General features: G+C 43.2%; 3 protein-coding genes and 1 long non-coding RNA gene across 6 annotated transcripts in view; 3 read left to right on the top strand and 1 right to left on the bottom strand.

The window, feature by feature from the left end:
- LOC126946135 (putative uncharacterized protein CXorf42) overlaps positions 1–19231 on the top strand; it is a 100592-nt gene extending 81361 nt beyond the window's left edge. The window contains exons 3-4 of one of the 2 annotated variants that reach the window (XR_007722587.1): positions 17526–17667; positions 17854–19231. Coding sequence is in view for 1 of the 2 variants with exons in the window: in XM_050776147.1 (XP_050632104.1) it covers positions 17526–17550 (25 nt within the window). In the remaining variant the exon portion in view is untranslated. The other variant, XM_050776147.1, reaches the window with a different exon arrangement.
- RPL39 (ribosomal protein L39) overlaps positions 1–20830 on the top strand; it is a 451119-nt gene that overhangs the window by 156764 nt on the left and 273525 nt on the right. The window lies entirely within an intron of this gene.
- Positions 1–20830, top strand: part of UPF3B (UPF3B regulator of nonsense mediated mRNA decay) — a 387117-nt gene that overhangs the window by 147071 nt on the left and 219216 nt on the right. The window lies entirely within an intron of this gene.
- LOC126946140 (uncharacterized) lies at positions 9743–16539 on the bottom strand. The gene is made up of 3 exons (XR_007722588.1): positions 16264–16539; positions 15808–16092; positions 9743–9898 (listed from the first exon to the last, which is right to left on the bottom strand). It is a non-coding gene; the product is annotated as an uncharacterized LOC126946140 (long non-coding RNA).

Genomic DNA, 20830 nt, shown 5'->3' with positions numbered 1-20830 from the left:
GGCAGATGCCTGCTGCAAATTGCAAGAATTATGCCCTTTCACCTCCTCTGCTCTCCTTCCAGCTCCGTTCCCCACCCTCTTTTTCACATAGAGCTGGGCTGGGGAGAGGAACTTAACCCTTTGTGCACCTGTCTGGCTCCCTGCTTGCTGTTTTTGTTCTCTTTCTCTCTGACTTCCTTTCCTGGTTTCTTTTTACTCCCTGCTGGTCTTTCCTTTGCCTCTGCCAGCCACCTATGCTGCTGTTTTCCCCTCTCTCCTTCCCCTTCACCTAGGGGAGCAACCAGTGGGAATGGAGCTTAGCCTTTTTCTTTCCCCAAGAAGAGAGGAAAGGGGAGTTTTGAATATATGTATATATTTACTACCAGAGACTTGTGTGAGGTTCAACCCCCACAATGGGGATTTCTCACCTCTTTTTGAGGTTCAACCCCCCAATGGAGATTTCTCACCTCTTTTTGAGGTTCAACCCCCCGCCATGGGGATTTCTTACCTCTTTTTAAGGTTTAACCCCCTCAATGGGGATTTCTCACCTCTTTTTAACCTCCAAGATATCCTGACTAAGGAATACTTTACCTCTCCCCATGGCTTTCTTTCCCTAGTCCTGACTAAGGAATGCTTTACCACCCCTGCGGTTTCTCTCCTTGGTATGTCTTAACCAAGGAATACTTTACCACCCTGCCACTTTTTCCTTAGTCCCCACCACCAAGGAAATACTTTACCAGCTCTCCCAGTGTTTTTTTTTTTTTTCCTCAGTCTGTGCACAGAGTTTCCTGGTTTACGTGATATGTGAGGATGCTTTACTCCAGATTGCCAGCCAGTGTTTTTTTCCTGCGTTGCTGAGAGTCTGGGTTTATTCATCACACCAGGTGGGCCTTAATTCCATATCCCTGAGGCCACTGCAATAAGGCAGAGGAGTATGCTCCCTCATGAGAAAGGACTGGAGACCGCCCCTGGAAGAGAATGTATCTGTGTATGGATTTCCACCAAAATTGTTAGAAATGCTTGTTCCCCAGTGCCATAAAGAAATTTACTTGAATGTAAATATAATTTCCTCAGCAAGGGCATTTTTACTCTCTGCAGAAAGGGTACACTCGCCAGCAGTTCTGCCACTAGAATACACTGAACAAGGGAGACAGGGTCGTTTATAACCTGACATGTCCACCCTACTGACAGGTGACGACGTGCTAGCAGCCCTCACTCTCAGCGCCTCCTCGGCCTCGGCATCTGCTCTGGCCACACTTGAGGAGCCCTTCAGCCCACCACTGCACTGTGGGAGCCCCTCTCTGTGCCGGCTGAGGCTGGAGCTGGCTCCCTCTGCTTGCTGGGAGGCATGGAGGGAGAGGCGCGGATGGGAACCAGGTTGCGCTCAGCGCTCGAAGGCCAGTGTGAGTTCTGGGTGGGCGCGGGCTCAGCCAGCCCTGCACTCAGAGTGGCCTGCCAGTGCCACCAGCCCCAGGCAGTGAGGGGCTTAGCACCCAGGCCAGCAGCTGCAGAGGGTGCTCCGGGTCCCCCAGCAGTGCTGGCCTGCCCACAGCATGCTCAAATTCTCGCCAGGCCTCAGCTGCCTTCCCACGGGGCAGGGCTTGAGACCTGCAGCCCGCCATGCCTGAGTCTCCCCTATGGGTGCCTCACCTTGCTCTGCGGCGCCTGGTCCCATCAACCGCCCAAGGGCTCAGGAGTGCAGGCGTGCAGCATGGGACTAGTGGGCAGCTCCACCCGCGGCCCTGGCATGGGATCCATTAGGCGAAGCAAGCTGGGCTCCAGAGTCAGGTGAGGTCTTGGAGAATTTTTATGTCTAGCTGGAGGATTGTATAGGCACCAATAAGCACTCTTTGTCTAGCTCAGGGTTTGTGGATGCACCAATCAGCACTCTGTATCTAGCTAATCTGGTGGGGACTTGGAGAACTTTTATGTCTAGCTCAAGGTTTGTAAATGCACCAATCAGCACCCTGTGTCTAGCTACTCTAGTGGGGACCTGGAGAACTTTTGTGTCTAGCTAAAGGATTGTAAATGCACCAATCAGCACTCTGTGTCTAGCTCACAGATTGTAAATGCACCAATCAGCTCTCTGTAAAATGGATCAATCAGCTCTCTGTAAAATGGACCAATCAGCAGGATGTGGGTGGGGCTAGATAAGGGAATAAAAGCAGGTTGCCCGAGTCAGCCAGGGGCAAGCCACTCAGGTCCCTTTCCACACTGTGGAAGCTTTGTTCTTTTGCTCTTTACAGTAAACCTTGCTGCTGCTCTCTCTTTGGGTCCACGCTGCCTTCATGAGCTGTAACACTCACTGCAAAAGTCTGCAGCTTCACTCATGAAGCCAGCGAGACCATGAACCCACCAGGAGGAATGAACAACTCCAGACACGCCACCTATAAGAGCTGTAACACTCACCACGATGGTCCACGGCTTCATTCTTGAAGTCAGCAAGACCAAGAACCCACCAATTGTGGACACACTACTGCTGTGTCCAGTTTCCATTGACTGGAATGGAACCTCACATTCTGTATTAGTCCCGACTGGCTAGCAACTTAGAATTTTTTATGAGAGGCAAAGGCAGAGGAGAACAAAGGAAGGAGGAAGTAATTTATGGAATGCCGAGAAAGGTAAAAACACCTTCAAATAAGGAAAGGGAACAGGCTATGGCCTAATGCTTGCTTGGACCAGTATAAGCATGCCAGGGCAAATATTTAGGCTAAATTGTGGGAGCTAAGAACATAAAGCACATTGATTTCTTTATTACGGCTCACAGATATTTAAGAATGTTTGCCCAGGTCTTTGAATAAATTTTGCTTCCAAGAATAAACAAAATAGAGAATAGGAAAGCAGTATAAACAATCAGCAGAACCAAAATGTGGTTCTCAGAAAGATCAACAAAGTTGACAAACTTTTAACCAGACTAAGAAAAAGAGAGAATATCAAAAACTAAAATAAGAAATGAAAGAGGGGATAATACTGGTACAAAAACAGACACATAGACCAATGGAACAGAATAGAGAGCCCAGAAATAAAGCTGCACACCTATGGCCATTTGATCTCCTACAAAAATGAACAATGGGGAAAGGACTCCCTATTCAATAAATGGTGCTGAGATAGCTAGCTAGCTATATGCAGAAGAATGAAACTGGACCCCTACCTTTTATCATATACAAAAATTAACTGAAGATGGGTTAAAGATTTAAATGTAAGACATCAAACTATAAGAACCCTAGAAAATCTAGGAAACACCATTCTGGACATCAGCCTTGAGAAAGAGTTTGTAAATCCTCAAAAGCAATTGCAACAAAAACAAAAATTTACAATTGGGACCCAAGTAAACTAAAGCGCTTTTGCATAGCAAAAGAAAATAGACAACCCACAGAATGGGAGAAAATATTCACAAACTATGCATCCAACAAAGGCCTAGTATCCAGAATCTATAAGGAAATAATTCAAGAAATAAAAAACAAGTAACTCCATTAAAAAGTGGGCAAACAACACATGAACAGATATTTTTCAAAATAAGACATACAAGTGGCCAACAAACATTTGAAAAAATGTTCAATATCACTAATCATCAGAGAAATGCAAATCAAAACCACAATGAGATACCATCTCACACCCATCAGAATGGCTATTATTAATAAGTCAAAAAACAACAGATGCTGGTGATGCTGCAGAAAAAAAGGACACTTACACACTGTTGGTGGAAATGTGAATTAGTTCAGCCACTTTGGAGAGCAGTTTGGAGAATTCTCAAAGAACTTAAAACAGAACTGTCATTTGACCCAGCAATCCCATTACTGGCATATATCCAAAAGAAAATAAACTGTTCTACCAAAAAGACACATGCACTCATATATTCATCACAGCAATATTCACTATAGTGAAGGCGTGGACTCAACCTAGATGCCTATCAAGGGTGGACTGGATAAAGAAAATGTGGTACATATACACCATGGCATACTGTGCAGACATAAAAAAGAATGAAATCATGTCTTTTGCAGCAACACGGATGCAGCTGGAGGCCATTATCCTAAGTTAATTAACACAGGAACAGAAAACCAAATACTGCATGTACTCACTTACAGTGGTAGCTAAACATTGGGTACTCATGGACAAAAAGGTGGCAATAATAGGCACTGGGGACTGATGGGGGAAGGTAGCGAATGGGGCAAGGGTTGAAAAACTAACTGTTGGGTACTATGTGCACTAGTATCCCATCCGAATGACAGGACCATTCATATCTCAAACCTCAACATCATGCAATATACTCATGTAACAAACCTGCACATGTATCCCCTGAATCAAAGATAAAAGTTGAAATTATTTTTTAGAAGAGGGGATGTTACCACTGATATGACAGAAATAAAAAGGATTATAAGGAAATACTATGAACATTGTATTTCAACAAATTAGATGCCCTAATGTATTGAAAAAAATTCCTACAAACATACAAGCTACCAAAACTGACTCAAGAATAAATAGAAAATCTGCATAGACTTATAACAAGTATGATATTTGACAATAGTGCCAAACCATTCAAAGTGAAACGGCTTCGTCTAGGGAAATACCTGTGGTTAGCTGTCTCACGCTGATGATTAACGACATGGACACACACGTGGAGTGGGTTAAGGAGCAAAAAGTTTAACAGACAAAAAGGAAGAGAGACAGAATAAGCTTCCTCATGCTGAGAAAGCAGGTCGCCCGAGAGAGGGTTTCCGGGTTTGGGGCAAAACGTGATCAATTTTGTACGGAGGCTTGAGGAGGCGGTGATTGATTTACATAGGGCCCAGGGGATTGGTTTGACCAGGTGTTCCATTTACACAGCCCATGAAAAGACTGGCCCTCCAACCCTAATGTTTTATTATGCAATTGTGGCTTCTATCTGACTGTTGCCATGACACCTGCACATGTGACTTTACCCCGCTGGTGCCATGACACCCACACACGTGGTCACAAAGAAAAGGGAGCGAGAATCGCCATATTGAATGTGCCTGGCTTCCAGGTACAGCTGCTGGTATTCAATATGAAAGCTAGCTTGCATAGCTATGCTTGCAGCTTGACGTTTCAGGCCGCTTTCTGTTAGAAAAGAAATGGTTTGGGGGTCGCTTTTTTTTTTTTTTTTTTTTTTTTGAGACGGAGTCTCGCTCTGTCGCCCAGGCTGGAGTGCAGTGGCCGGATCTCAGCTCACTGCAAGCTCCGCCTCCCGGGTTTACGCCATTCTCCTGCCTCAGCCTCCCGAGTAGCTGGGACTACAGGCACCCGCCACCTCGCCCGGCTAGTTTTTTGTATTTTTTAGTAGAGACGGGGTTTCACCGTGTTAGCCAGGATGGTCTCGATCTCCTGACCTCGTGATCCGCCCGTCTCGGCCTCCCAAAGTGCTGGGATTACAGGCTTGAGCCACCGCGCCCGGCCGTGGGGTTGCTTTTTATCAATGGAAAATTCCACCAAGAACTCTTTACCCTTTCTAATTGCCTAAAATAATTTTTAATAACTGCTGTATTTAAAGGATATGTGTACCGAAACTAAGCCAAAACACAACTTTAATAGGCCTAAGGTCTGTGTGTTTGCTTCTGGACAAAATAAATGGGGTACAGAACAAATAAAAAGGTGTTGATGGGGAGAGAACGGATCATGGTCTTTCACAGAGCATTCTGTGCTTCTGGACTCAGAAAAGCTGTCAGACACCTGGTTATGGCTTATTACAGCTACAGAAAACACATTAAAATCAGTAAAGGAAAAAGGTATCACTTGAAGAGAACAGATATTCACATTTCAAATTAAATACTTCAGGAAATCCAGTTTAAATAATTGAAAGCAAAACTCAAATGCCAAAAGTGGGTAAATATTTAGTCATATTTTCTTTTAAGTTTCTTTAGATTAATTGTTGTTATTATTGTTGCTGCTGTTGAATATCCATTGCCTTCCTTTCCTTAACACTACAGGAACACAAATATGTCATCGTAGATATATTAGCGTAAGGCATTCCCTACTCTTCTAACCAATTCTGAACTCTTAACCGTGTGATTTCAAATAAAAAATTTTCCCAGGATATGCTCGGTAGTAAAGATACAAATAGGTTTGTAACAATGACATTTGGGGAAATTTATCAGGGCTTTACATGTATTTACAGAATAGAAACAGGCAGAGAATGCTTAAGGGCACCAATCCTATTTGTGAAGACTCTACCCTCGTGACCTAATAACCTACCAAAGGCTCCACCTTCTAATACAATCACATTAGGGGTCAGGATTTCAACATATGAATTTGGGGGGGGACACAAACATTGAGTCCATAGCACTGTCATATACTAGTGTTCTGTAGCAGATTAGTAAATTTATGAACACACAATTTCTAGAGGAATATACTTCCTCATTGTATAATTTTTCATGTTTATTAACAGAACCAGATGTATTTAGCTTCACTATATCATATAAAAATAAAACACCAGGCCAGGCATGGTGGCTCAATCCTGTAATCCCAACACTTTGAGAGGCTAAGGTGGGCGGATCATGAGATCAGGAGATTGAGACCATCCTGGCTAACACAGTGAAACCCTATCTCTACTAAAAATACAAAAAAGTAGCCAGGCATGGTGGCACGCACCTGTAGTCCCAGCTACTCAGAAGGCTGAGGCAGGAGAATCACTTGAAACCGGGAGGTGGAGGTTGCAGTGAGCTGAGATCGCGCCACTGCACTCCAGCCTGGGCGACAGAGGGAGACTCCATCTAAAAAACCAAAATAAAATAAAACCCCAAAAGCATATAAACTTAAAACTTAGGTTCAGTAATTAGTGTTTAAGTGGTTTATCTTACTTAGAAAAGATCTAGATTCTTATTTTAGGCAAACATTAAACAAGGCTAGCCATCATTTGAAGTTATTTCCCTATTAACTATTTTTACAGCATGTCCATGTTTGGCATCACAAAAGCAAAAACCTAAAATGTTAAATGCATGAGTTCATTGTTTTACTACTGTGCTTGACACATGTGAGGTAATGGATATCAGACAATTCATTTTTACCTGCATCTTTACTTGTACATTTGTTCTTAGCTTGGATATTATTATTATTATTATTATTATTATTATTTCAGAGACAGTCTCACTCTGTCCCCGGGGCTGGAGTGCAGTGGCTCCTTCTCAGTTTACATACATATTTGTTCCATACACATGTGTCAAGACAGCCTTCATAAATATTTATGACCCCTCCTGTATGTCTTAACCAAAAGATGTGGAAAATATAAACTAAAAAAAAAAAAAAAAAAAAAAAAAAAAAAAAACTTCAATTTGTGTATTGAGTCCACCTGTCATCATATCCCCACAGGAACTCTGGATACAACTGACAGTGGGGACGGGGCATGATAAGTAATTAAGACTGAATGCTACATATTATCCCAGATAATTCAGAAAATGTCTTGTTAGCTCTGCAAAACATGAACCAACAAATCAAAACTATATCTGACCCCACATTATCGCTAGCTCAATAGTTAGCATCCTGGTTCAGGTCAGAACCGTCCTGGCGTCTAAAGCTCCTTATAACTTTGGCCCTGGTTGCAGGGATAGGCATATTTCTTTGCTGTGGATTTTACTGCTGTTGCACCTTCTGTATGGAAATGCAAGACAGGTTTTCCCAAGAGACTTTCCTGGCCTCGCACCATAATGCTCCAGCAAACGTTGTCTGTGAACCCCAGTATTTGTGAATATTTCCAACTCCAATGGATCAGTTCCATTCTGATACCCTATAACTCCTCCCACTTTCAGCAGTAAGTAGCCAGAATAAAAACAATGCCCAAATGCCATGAAAATGGAATAGAATTTGACAGTGGGGCGTCGTAACCAAGTACCTCATTTTCTTTAAAAGAATTATTTTTAACCTTTTTTTCTTTTTCCCTCACCTCTTACTTTGCTCTTTAGGAATACAATTATAAACTTTACCTTCTTTCCAAGAGGCACTCCCTGTGAAGCAGGAGAATAGGGGCTGGAGGCAGGAAACCTAAAGCTGTTTCACGCTGACTTCCTAGAACTAAATTGAAAGGAAAACCCTAACTTTCCACACCTAAGTAACAAAAGGACCAGAGGCTACTGCCTTTGCAAACCCCCACCCTTCCTTCATGGCAGATGGGAAATTGAAAGTACCTCTGATTGGTTGATTTTGGCAACCAATCAGAATTTTGTATAGGAGTGTAACTTTATAACTTTAGTTCAGCTCAATCTGATTGATTGCCAGCCAGGTCTTCGTTTGCATAGAAGTACAACTTCGTGACTTCACTTTAGCCTCTGATTGGTTGCTTTCTGCAACCACCAGATGTTTGCATAGGAATGTGACCTTTGTAAGTTCACTTCAGCCTCTGATTGGTTGCTTTCCACAACCATTCAGACTGATTGCAGGCCACCACTTTATTTACATGAGGTGAGCACCAAGTGGCCAATGGGAAACCTCTAGGGGGTATTTGGACCCAGGAAGATTCGGTATCTGGGCCCTTGAGCCACTGCTCAGGCCTGCTGCCCCCCTGTGGAGTGTACTTTCGATTTCAGTAAATCTCTGCTTTTGTTGCTTCACTCTTTCCTTGCTTTTCTTTGTGCATTTTGTCCAATTCTTTGTTCAAAACGCCAAGAACCTGGACACCTTCCACCAGTAACACCTAGACTGAAAGCTTATCTAAATATATGTTTGCTTAGAAGTGTCAGGGACCAAATCTCAAAACAGGCACTCTCTGGAATTCCCCACCAGGAGATTGTCTCAAGACAACAATTAATTCACAATCCAATTGCATCCATGATGGTGCAGACCAGACCATCACATGGCATCACTCAATATAAGTCATCCAAGTGAGTTACGTAGACCCCGCACCTCCTCGCCCCTCCTCCATGCCATTCACACCAACTTTCCCTTTTTAAGCCCCTGCTTTCTGCCCTGAAAGTTAAAGCAGTTCCCTTAAGGCAGGAGCCTGTTGTTTCCCCACTGCTAAGCTCTGGAATAAAAGTCACTTTCTTTTTACCACCCTCATCCTTGTTATTCAATTTTGCAAGCAATGAGCAGCTGAGCTTGCATTTGGTTACAGTAAGAGGAGGAAAGAGGAGAGAAACCAATGGGAAGAGAGAAGTCTTAGAGGCACCAGTTTGGGGAGATCATAAGTTTCCCAAAAAGACCAGTGAAGTTCCAAATTATCCTCAGCAAAATCACGTCAACAAGAAGGAGTTGGACAGTGTAGGTGGAGCATATAGTCAGTAGGAATTCAAGAATGGTGTTTCAGTTGACTCAGAAGTTCCCATGGGAAAAACAGGATCAAATAGAACAGAGAGACCTCACAAAATAATAAGGAAAAAAATTTCCAGCTTGGGCAACATAGTGAGACCCTGTCTCTACAAAAAAAAAAAAAAAATTAAAATTAGCCAGGCATGGTGGCGTGTGCCTGTACTCCTAGCTACTCAGGGGTGCTGAGGTGGGAGGATTGCTTAAGCCTGGGAGGTTAAGGCTGCAGTGAGCCATGATCACACCACTGCGCTCCATCCTGGACAACAGAGGAAGACCCTGTCTCAAAAAAAAAAAAAAAAATTTCCAGCCCAAAGAATCAATGAATAATTCCCACTCAAAATAGAAAGCCAGAAAGAAAAACTTACAGCCCAGGGAGCCAGAGTAATCCCCACTCAAGACAGAGATCCAGGAAGGAGACCGTCCAGCCTAGGAGACACCTTTCAAAAGAAGCCTAGTACGCTAACCTGCTTCAGAGAGTATACTCAGAATCTTAAGAATCAAATCAGTCCTTACCAGCTTTAACAGAAGTTTGCCTGGAACAATGGTTCAAAAGTCTGACTTAGCAGTGGATCCCAAATCCATCAGTCAGGAGTGAAGGAAAGGGCTTAAAAGGTGCACGTTTGAGGTCCGCAGTGATAGGTCCAGGAGTCCAGTGATGAATCTGATCCTATAAAAGTCACAGCATCATTACTGTTCAACTTTTTTTTTAAACGACACGTGTTAAAGATGGTGAGAAAGACTGTGTTCAAGGGGGAAATATCAAGATAAGTATAGGAACCACTGCAATGGCATCTTACAATGGGGGAGATAGATTTAGATCAGCTAAAATAGTGTAAGCAAGTGGGAATTTAGAGCCAGGGAACAAGGTGGGAGTCAATGGACGGAAATTTACTAAGAGGAAACATCAGGCATAATGGAAGATTTGGGCTAAACCGACCTAACAGAATTTTTACTGAAGGCAGCTCAGGGTGATCAAACATCACCTGGGACATGATGGAGGATGAGGAACCAGATAAGATATTGAGAGTGGTTGGATACGGGGAATGGCTAAATAGACTTAGCAGGACTTAGCAATTTCCTTGCTGAAACTGGACAGTGCAGAGACAAACTCAGAAATCCAAAAATCCAGGCCTAGTTGAAAAAGAGCTCAAGGGAACCTGAGTAGAATTTGGTCAATAAGAGAATCTTTGTCAGCACTAGAATTCTGGGATGAAAAAAACAGAGGTCCTTCCTTCCAGGAGCTCAGTGTAGTGGGGAATAAAAACATGCTCTCTAACCCCAGCTGCTTGGGAGGCTGAGGTGAGAAGATCGCTTGAGGCCAGGAGTTCCAGACCAGCTTGGGCAAGGTAGCGAGACCTCATCACTAAAAAATATACATTTTTATTACATAATATATATACTATATATTAATATATTAACATATATAATATATAACATATATATTACATGTATTTCTCTCTAATGATAACATAAGACAAGGAAATTCCAGTGAGTATGAGGTGTTTGGCCATGTGTGCTCCAGCAGGAGGCGAAAGGTAGAGGAAGGAGACCAGGGCACCTTGTGAAGGGACGTGATGAAGAGTAAGAATGTAAGGGGGTAGGTAGGATATATAAGGGATCCATCAGCTAGCTGGATTGAACAGGTGAAAACGCAAGGCAGGCAGAGAGGAAATGTGAATAGTCAGAAGATATCAGGGACTCTGCAGGCAGGTGAGCTCACTCACTTCTCCTCCCTCTCTTTGTTGAGAAGGCCAGGCCACAGCTTGTCACACCCATAGGGGTGTGGGTAGCTGTTATTGGCAGACCAGAAGGCAGAAACTAATGGGATGCCATGTGGGGCAGAGGGCCACCCTAGAAAGCAAGACCACTAGTGTGAGCAGTAGGACTGGTTTCAAGAGCCTTGGTGGAGGCCATCCAGCTGGTGGCTGAGGCCATTCCAGTCCCTAGGCCATGGGCAAGATTGAAAGTGAAAGCAGCAGTCCTGCAGGGAGTGGGCAGATTTGCTGGGCTCGGGGCTCTTCCACCAACTTTGACATTTCCTCCAGAGCCCAAGGCCTCCCAGATACCTCACTGCTGCTGTGGGATAAGGGGATAAATAAAAAAGCCAGTAGGGCAACTGGGTCCCTGCCTCCTTCCAGTTCCACATGACATTCAAGTCTAAGCTAAACAGGAGACCTTGTCCTTTCTCTGCCTCATTCCGAAATGACCCAAGGGAAGTCTTACCAAAACACCAAGGCTACAGTCAGTTCTGCTGCTCACTGCACAGAAAGCCAATCACTGAGACAGTCAGTACTGCCAAGGAAGAAGGCTATAATCAGATGCTGCAGCTGAGATGGAAGCTCAGTCTCAAATCCATCCCCCGGACCAACTAAAACTAGGGGTTTAATAGCAGGGAAGAAATTTAACAATGTGTAAGAAAACAGGAACTAGGGAGGGGCAAGGAAGCAATCAAGATGAAAGAGGGGTCTAGCATTTCACTGTCTGGATGTGATGATCTGGTGAGTTTCAGTTCTTTGATCCCTTTTTTTTTTTTTTTTTGAAAGGCCTGAAGATTGCTTCCTGAGGAAGGAACTCAGATAAAACAAATGTAAGGTTCAAACTTTAAGACCAGAAGGGTTCATTTCTATTTTTATCAAAAGAACAGTCCATGGCAGGGCTCCCCAACCCCTGGGCCACAGAGCAGTACTGGTCTGTGGCCTGTTAGTAAATGGGCTGAGCAGCAGCAGGTGAATAGCAGGCGAACAAACATTACTGCCTGAGCTCTGCCTCCTGTCGGATCAGTGGTGGCATTTTATTGTCATAGGAGTGCGAACCCTACTGTAAACCACACATGTGAGGGATCTAGGTTGCACGCTCCTTATGAGAATCTAACTAATGCCTGACGATCTGAGGTGGAACAGTTTCATCTCGAAACCATTGCCCCGCCCACCAAGTCCATGGAAAAATTGTCTTCCACGAAACCAGTCCCTGGTGCCAATAAGGCTGGGGACCACTGGTCTATAGAACTGTCGGGTCAGTTTCAGAAGGACCACCGGCCACAAGACATATTTCACTGAGCAGCTGTTTCAACAATACAGTCAGTTCAGTCTGTGTTTCATGTGTGTTTATATCAGGTATTATATAGAGCACACTGTCATACATATCTGTATATAGATATATATATATGAGTGTATATAATATATGCATCTGTATAATTATAGAGATGGCTCAAATCAAAGTACCTAATGTTTTCCTTAATCTCTCCTAAGTGGAAAGAAAAATATAAACGGGATGAATGGATGGGGAAAAAAGGACAAAGTATTCAAAGCATTTCCTACGAAAATGACAATATGTTTATATGAGAGTTGCAATAAAAATACGGAGCGCTGAGTCAAACCACTGATAAACAACAAATATTTTTGGATAACTGTGTCTCATGCAATATTTGGGACATGCTCTATACAAAAACATTTGTTGTTTATTTGAAACTCAAATACGAGTGTCCTGCAGTTTACCTGACAATGCAAGATTATTTCCTATACTTCAACATCAACAAGATTTGATTGCATTTAAATGTTTCTGTCCATTTGTTCTTCTATGTAATACTTTTAAAGTAATTGGCATAAAAATTCAATCAATTCATAGAAGTCCAAAGCAAAAAAAAAAAAAAAAAAAAAAAAAAAATCTACTGACATCTCATGAGGAAGAAAGGATCAGGATTGACATTAATGAACCCTCTCACAGAGACCACTCCACACACAAAAACAAAGAAGGCTGGGTGAATGGATGCAGAGAGAATTTAATAAGACTGAAATGATGCCATACATGCTTTTAAAAAATAAAAGTATTAAATTTTAAATTTTACTTCAATATAAGAGAAGAAAAAGAACAAAACGGAGATTGAAAGAACTGCTGAACTTCAGGAAGTTTTACTTGATCACAAATAGATACTAGTTTTATAAAATTCCCTTTTTCTTCTCAAGGGTGCCCTGCCCTTCCAGCCTGGTACCTTGCCTCTTGAGGCATAATATTTCTGAAAACTGTCCAAAGGACCTACATATTGTTAAGAAGAGCTGCAAAATGTACCAGAGAGAAAGATCAGGTGAGCTGGTGCCTGATTCATTACGATGAGGTCTCCTCTCTCGGACACTTGTGAAGTCTTAGTCATCAGTGCTCTGAACCTTAAGATCAGAACCAAATAAAGAGAATAAAAGATAAAGTTAGAGGCCGGGCGCGGTGGCTCAAGCCTGTAATCCCAGCACTTTGGGAGGCTGAGACGGGCGGATCACGAGGGCAGGAGATCGAGACCATCCTGGCTAACACGGTGAAACCCCGTCTCTACTAAAAATACAAGAAAATTAGCCGGGCGAGGTTGCGGGCGCCTGTAGTCCCAGCTACTCGGGAGGCTGAGGCAGGAGAATGGCGGGAACCCAGGGGGGCGGAGTTTGCAGTGAGCCGAGATCGTGCTACTGCACTCCAGCCTGGGGCACAGAGCAAGACTCCGTCTCAAAAAAAAAAAAAAAAAAAAAAGAGAAACTTCAGGCAGGGATGGAAGGCAGAGAGCAAAGCATATATGGGCACGGGACTTATAATAAGGAACAGCAGGACAGCACAATGGCATTCTTGGATTGTCGGCTTTAGAAATGCTGTCAATTATATTCTACTGCTCCAGAGAATGAAAATTGCTTAAAATTGGCTTCTTAGGCAGAGTTTACAAACTAGCAGCTCCAGCCTGAGTCTGTTCTGCAGACCTGATTTAGATGGCCCCCATACTTTTCAATAAAACATATTTCAGTTAGTTACCAACATTTAAAGAACTGAAGGTTTCATATCAACATTTTAATTTGGGGCCAATCTTGAAAAACTGAAAAATCTGGCAGTCCTGGCCCAACATTGCCAGCCAGCAACACTAAGCTGGAGCTGAATACTGGCTGCCCCTTTGGAAGACACATATTCTTTCCCAGTTTGCCACAGTCCCTACTCTGCTTGCTTCTTTCTTTTATGTTACCTGTCTGGCCTTGTCAACATTTGAATTTACAACTCTGATTATTACAATTTTTCTATTATGCAAACTGTCAGACATATATAAAAGCAGAGAGAATGGTAAAGATGAACCCTATTTGTACCCATTACCCAGTTTCAACAATTATTCATAGACAACCTTGTTTCATGAATACCCTAACCAATTCTCAAACACACTTGGATCTCCCCCTGGATTTTTGTGATGCACATCTAGACATCACATCATTTCACCAGTAAATATTTCAGTGTGTATCTCCAAAAGAACCAAATGTATGACTCCTAACCAGGCTTCTTCTGTTGTGTCACATATGCCATGAGTTATACTGTAGTGAGAGGATATATTACAGAGTAATAGTAATAAATATTTCTGAGGTCTTACTCTGTGACTAGGTATTGTGCTAGGTATTTACATATATTGTCATTTATTCCTCTCAATTCTATGGCATAGACAATGCTTTTATTCCCATCTTATAGATAATCTTCACATAGATGTCCTCTCTAACATATATACACGTGTGTGTGTGTATATATATACACACACACATATATGCAAATACACTGCATATTGTTTATATTTATATACAATATAACATATTGTATATACTTCATACTGATACTATTCACATATATATTTAATTGTATTAATATATAAACTAGAAAAGTAGTCTGGTTCTATTTTCTTTGGTCTTTTTTGAAATCATGTCAACTCTGATAATGGGAAATTTCCATAAGCTGAGGTTTACTTATCCCATTTTCTATTCACAAAAACTCAAAGTATGAACTTATTTCCCAAACCTGGAAAAGGCAACAAAATCACACAAACTTCAGAATATCTGGGGCAATGGTATCTACGTCTTGAAGCAGGTTTTAGAATGGCTGCCCTGCCAAATAAGTTTTTTCAGGTATAGTGACCTGCACACTGGTTTCAGTCATGCTCATGCATCTTACAAGTTCCTTTCTGGAAGGAGAAAACCACAAATGTTCAGTATTTAGAGTTGTGGATGAAACAAAATTTATGTTGTTCATTTCAAGCTTGCTTTTAAATACTTATCCCCCAACACCTCTCCCCGAGTACACTATTTTGTAATATCCAGATTAAGGCTGTCTTTAGGAATGATTTTCCCCCATACTGAATGTAAGGGGGCACAAAAAAGTTCAGGATTCCAGAAAAATAACACTTTTTGCACTACTCTGAAAAATCAAAAATATTATGAGCAAATTATCAAATATTTAAATAAAAGCAGAATTTGCCTATCCACTTGCACGACCATGCCTTACTCTCCTCACCCTGATCATGGTTCTGGTTCCAATAAAATTCTACTTATACAAACCTAGTTATCAAGCCAAAGTTTCCCCACTTGATTCATTTAAATGTTGTTTGAAAATATTTACCTTGATGTCCAGGAGGCATTGCCTCCACCCTGAAGTCCAAGGGCAAACAGGCCCCAGCAGCCTTGAAACCCCTAGGTAGCCTTTGGCTCAGAAAGGTTTGGAAGGGGCCTGGGGAAAGAGAATAAGCCCTAAGCCCAGCCCCTGCTCCGTAAAAAGTGGGTGCCGCCTGAGCTTGCCACTTACCTAACACGTCCGGGTATGGAACGAGTTGGAAAATATTCTTCAGCTCCTGTAGTTGCACCAATGTGAAAGTGATGAGCCAGAGGAGCTGCTGAATGTCCTCAGGCTTTCTGAGTTCGTGGCCACTGCCACTGTGGAGTTTCTCTTTGTCCTTGGGGCCAGGGCCTGCCGAACTACCGCGGCATTCTGCTGCTGCTGGTGTGGCTGCTCCTTGTTTACATTTGGACGGTATTTTGCCCTTCTCGTTTTCGCCTGATACAGCCACTGAGATCACGGAAGGAATCCCATCTGGAAAGGCGGCAAGGCAAAGAGAAAGATCAGAACACTGGAGGCCTGGGTTTGCGGGCTGGAGGAGGTTAGGGGCCGCAAACGGAAAGCGGCACAAAGATAATCGGCTGTCGCAGGAAAAGGTAGTTTGCCCGAGTACACTGGAGCACCTGTCACCATCCAGGCACTAACCATTAAGTTCTTCCCGGTCCTCGATTCCCCGGGTGCGATATCAGTGCCATCTTGGCTTCTCCTGGGCTGAAGGTTCAGTCCCTGCTGTCGATTAAACGGCGCGCCTCCGCAGACTCTGAGCTGCGACCTGCGGTAATCCCTGGTAGGGACAAGAAGTGCAACGCCTCCTGAGAAAAGTCCAAGTACTCCAAAATTTTAGCAATGACTCCACCACCTCAGAGTGCAAGTGTAGACCGCAGCCCGGTGCTTAGTGCATCCAAGAATGTTAATGTTTACACTGCATGGGCTCTGGCCGCGACAGTGGCTCTGCTGTGCTCCACCTCAGGGCTTCTGGTTACAAGTACTCTACACAAGCTTAAGTGTTCCCTGTGTTGGGCTCCTGCTGTGGGCCTGGGCAAGTTTCCACCTTTTCCCTGCCTCCTCCTTCTTCCACATTTTCTCCCATTTTCTAGAAATAAAATCGTAATCTTGTGCTCAGAAATAAATAAAACTTTATTGTTAAATAAAAGAGGCAGGCCAAAATGAGGACTTTATGGTTCTCCCTTCAAGATGTGTTTTGCAGACGCTCCAGAAGATGTTAATATCCTGAGCATTGGAAATAGCTTCCAATAATAGGCCCTATGCTTGGTATCGTACTATGATATTGGTCTATCCTATTTTTCCCTTTGCAACTATCATTATCTTCAGCACCATTTTATGAAAGAAATTTTCATGGGCCGCTAAGGGTGTCTGTCATGGGGCTTAGGTACCTTACCTACTGTATCTAATGGATAAGTGCCCCTGCCTCATATTTTTGCAAGATGGCTAAGAAATCAGCTAAAAAAAAAAAAAAAAAAGGTGATTAAACAATTCACTTTCAAAAAGATGTCAAGGGATGGCAATCTCACAGCTGCTCTCTGACTTCAACCAAAATGTTGCCTCCTCCATCTGACTTTTGTTGGAGTCTGCACCCCTCTCCTTCTCTTGCCTAATCAGTTCATGATCAATTTTCAGCCTTGGATCAAATGCTGCATGAGAGACATGTAAGAGTTTTAATCATGGGGTGCAGTAGACTAGCTGAGACATCTGTGACAGCTCGATGTTCTTCCACATCTCAGATTTCCACAGTGTACCCCAGTGTTTTCTCACCTTCAGTCACTCATAGGCACCTTAGGTGAGTGTTGTTGCCCTATGTGGGCACCAGAAAAGCTAGTGTTTACTTAAATGTTTTATTTTAAATATAATTTAGTTTTTAATTTTTAATTCACTCTTGAAAACCTTAGGTACCCAATGGAACCCTCGTCCTAAGCAAAAATAGCCACAAATCACGGCCTGATGTAACAGATTTATGTGAGCAGCGACCCTAGAACCAGACTGGATATCTGAATCATGGCTTCACTCACCACCTGCTAGCTGGCTAATCTGGTGAGCAGTTTATTCTCATTTTGCCTTGGTTTAATAATTTTTTAAATGGAGATAACAGTCATCCCTAAATCATAGAGGTGTTTTGAGGATTAATTGAGGTGCTTAATTATACAATTTCACAAATGACCAGACCATGTAGCCTCACATTTCCTACTTGACTCACTTTCATATTTTTTTATTCACAAGGGAAAGAGAGAGAGTGATTGTTATCCTCCGGGAGCATGTAATGAAGATAGAGCATCTTCTTGTGAAAACAATACATGTACCACGTTTCTATGTACGTATATGTGCTTCCGTCAGTAAGCCTATGTTGGCTGCTGCATGTATGAGCCCTGGGCCAGGAAATGTGCCAGAAGACTGTGTCTTTCACTCAGCAGATCGATTTTCTTTCTTGGCCTAATATATTTTATTCTTAGATACCAGATAATGTAATAAACATTACCATGTATTAAGTACCTACTCTGGACCCAACCCAAGAACAAGCCTTATGAAAGTGATATAAGCAGGGGCACGATGGTGTAATTCACATTTTCATCATCAGATCACTCTGGCTGCTGGGTGGAGAATGTTTATAGGAGAAAAAAGGTGAAAGCAGGGAGACAGGACATTAATGCATTATCCCAGGTTTAAGATGACAGTGATTATCTTAGGCATGTCAGAGAAAAAAATTAAAGGTTTGGGAATGGGTTTCTGAGGTGGGGTCAACAGGATTTGCTGATAAATTGACTATTTGGAGTTGAAGAAAAAGAATAAAACAGTCTATATGTAACCAAGTACCTCTTTTTTAAAGACTCAAATGAATTATTTTTTCCTTTTTCCTTTCCTCACACCTCCTACTTAGCTCTTTGGGAATGCCATTATAACCTTTACCTTCTCTCCACCAGACACTCCCTACACAGCAAGCTTATCTAACTACGTGTTTACTTAGAAGTTACAGAGACTGAACCTTAAAGCAAACCAGGAACCTCCAGAACTCTCTCCTACCAGGAGGCAAATTGAGATTGCCTCAATTTACAACCTAGCTCTGCCCATGACGGTGCCAGCCAGACCACCTGATAGATAAGACATCCGAAGCAAGTCACACAGACTCCGCACTCCATCGCCCTCTCCCCTGCATGTCGTTCATGCCAAGCCCCCCTTTCAAAGCTCCTGCCTTCTGCCCCAAAGGCTGTAGTGGCTTCCTTAAGGCAGCCTGTACTAATCCCCTCAGCTAGCTCTGGAATAAAGCCACTTTCTTTTACCAGACGTCATTCTTGTTCATTGGACTTTGCAAGTGGCGAGCAGTTAGAGCTGTGTTCAGTTACACGTATGCTTTGCCTCATTGAACTCTCATGAAAACCCAATGATCGAGACACTGTTGTTATCTCCATTTTATAGGTGAAGAAGCTAAGAACCAGATAGATTCATCCAGTGTCCCAGGACACACAGTGAGTCATGCTTCGGATCTGTGCTCCTAGCTGATGCCTCCCATTACTAGTAGTCCTTTCCTGCTCCCTACAATGTACATTTCTTCATTTCTTTTTCAATCTTCTTATTATCTATTTTTCTTCTTCTTCCTCTCTCTTTTTCACTAGGGATAGAATGCAAGGATCTCACTTAGCCCAGTGGATGGCAGTCAATTAATGGGGCGAGTGGCTTAGTCCTGCCATACTGGTTCCCTGCATGCTGCCAAGTGCAAGGGCCTTTCCATGCTCAGAATCACCATGAAGACCAGAGCTCTCTCTCGGTAGGCTACAGACTCAACGGGTCTGAATCTTTATATATGCTGCCAAAAAACCCTCAAATAACCAATATTTGTAAATAGATACAGAAAGTTTTTAAAAGAACATTTAAAAATAATAAAAATTTTAAAAAATATTTTTAAAAAACAAAATAAAGTATATACCATCACTTAACAGCACACACACAATCTCTAGAAAAATTAAGGATTCATGAGTTGTCCACCCTCAGAAAACGTCTCCATGCCCTTCCTCGTGACAGACTCTCTAGCATTTTCCTTTCTTTCATTTTCATTTTATTTCTTATTTTATTATTTATTTTAGAGAAAAGTGGCCTCTATCTGTTGCCCAGACTGGAGTGCTGCCACATGATTCTAGCTCACCGCAGCCTCAAACTCCTGGGTTCAAGTGATCCTCCCATCTCAGCCTCCTGAGTAGCTGGGACTAGTGCAGGAGCCACTGCACCAGGCTCTTCAGGGTTTTTCTTCGTGATTGGGCTTATTGGGGTGGGGTGGCCAAAACACAGGGGCAGTAGTAGGGAGGCTGTGTAGTTATGAGGCTCTGCGGAGCAGAAGTGGCTCCACATCCAGTAAGCTGCACATCCATAGATCCCAAATCTCCATCCCAAGAGTGGAGATTTTTGGCAGGTATGCCCTTACTAGGATTCTTCCTATACCATCCCCGATTTTTATGTATTTATTTATTTATTGCTTGTCCTAATAGCACTCCATTTTGCCATGAGTACAGGTTTCTCTTGCACAGCCAAAGATATTCAGTCTCAGGCTAACAGATTCAGCCTCGTGTTTATTCTGTGTTGACTTTCTCAAAGGGTGCATGGGATTTCTTACAGAGCACATCTTACCACCCAGAATGCTCTGCATGCCTATCTCCCAGATCCCAATCCCAGCACTGAAGAGAGCATGGCAGCTCTGCTTTCAGTGCCTTTGCTGGAACTCTGAACAAGCAGCCCCCTAGCCAATCGTTTCAGCTTAATTACTAGCCCGTGCCCCGTGTAGGCTGCCAAATATGGAGGGTCAGGCCATGAGATATTCTCCAAACTTGCTCAAGCAGTCCTATGGTCACTGTGAGATCTCACCTCCCCCTTAAGCACCCAAATCAGCTTTCCTCGGGGTAATAACTAGGCCCGAGTAGGGTGTAGTCAGCTAAGCTGCAAGCTGGGGCCCCATGTTGCATACATATCTGCCTCCTGTTGGCCCTTCTCCACACTGCCCCTATGTTTTGGCTACCCCATTCCACCCTCAACCGCCACCCCCACCCACGACCCATACCACACTCCTCACCCCACCCACAACCCCTACCCCCACCACGCACCCCCCACTCACAGCCCCCACCCTCCACCCACACCCCCACCACGTACCCCCACCGCCAACCCACAACCCCCATCCTCACTGTGCACCCCCCACCCTCCACCCATACCCCATCCC

This window comes from Macaca thibetana, chromosome X (assembly GCF_024542745.1).
Source record: "Macaca thibetana thibetana isolate TM-01 chromosome X, ASM2454274v1, whole genome shotgun sequence".
In the NCBI taxonomy this organism is placed as follows: domain Eukaryota; kingdom Metazoa; phylum Chordata; class Mammalia; order Primates; family Cercopithecidae; genus Macaca; species Macaca thibetana.
The sequence above is the reverse complement of the archived record's forward strand: the minus strand, read 5'-3'. Positions and strand labels throughout refer to the sequence as shown.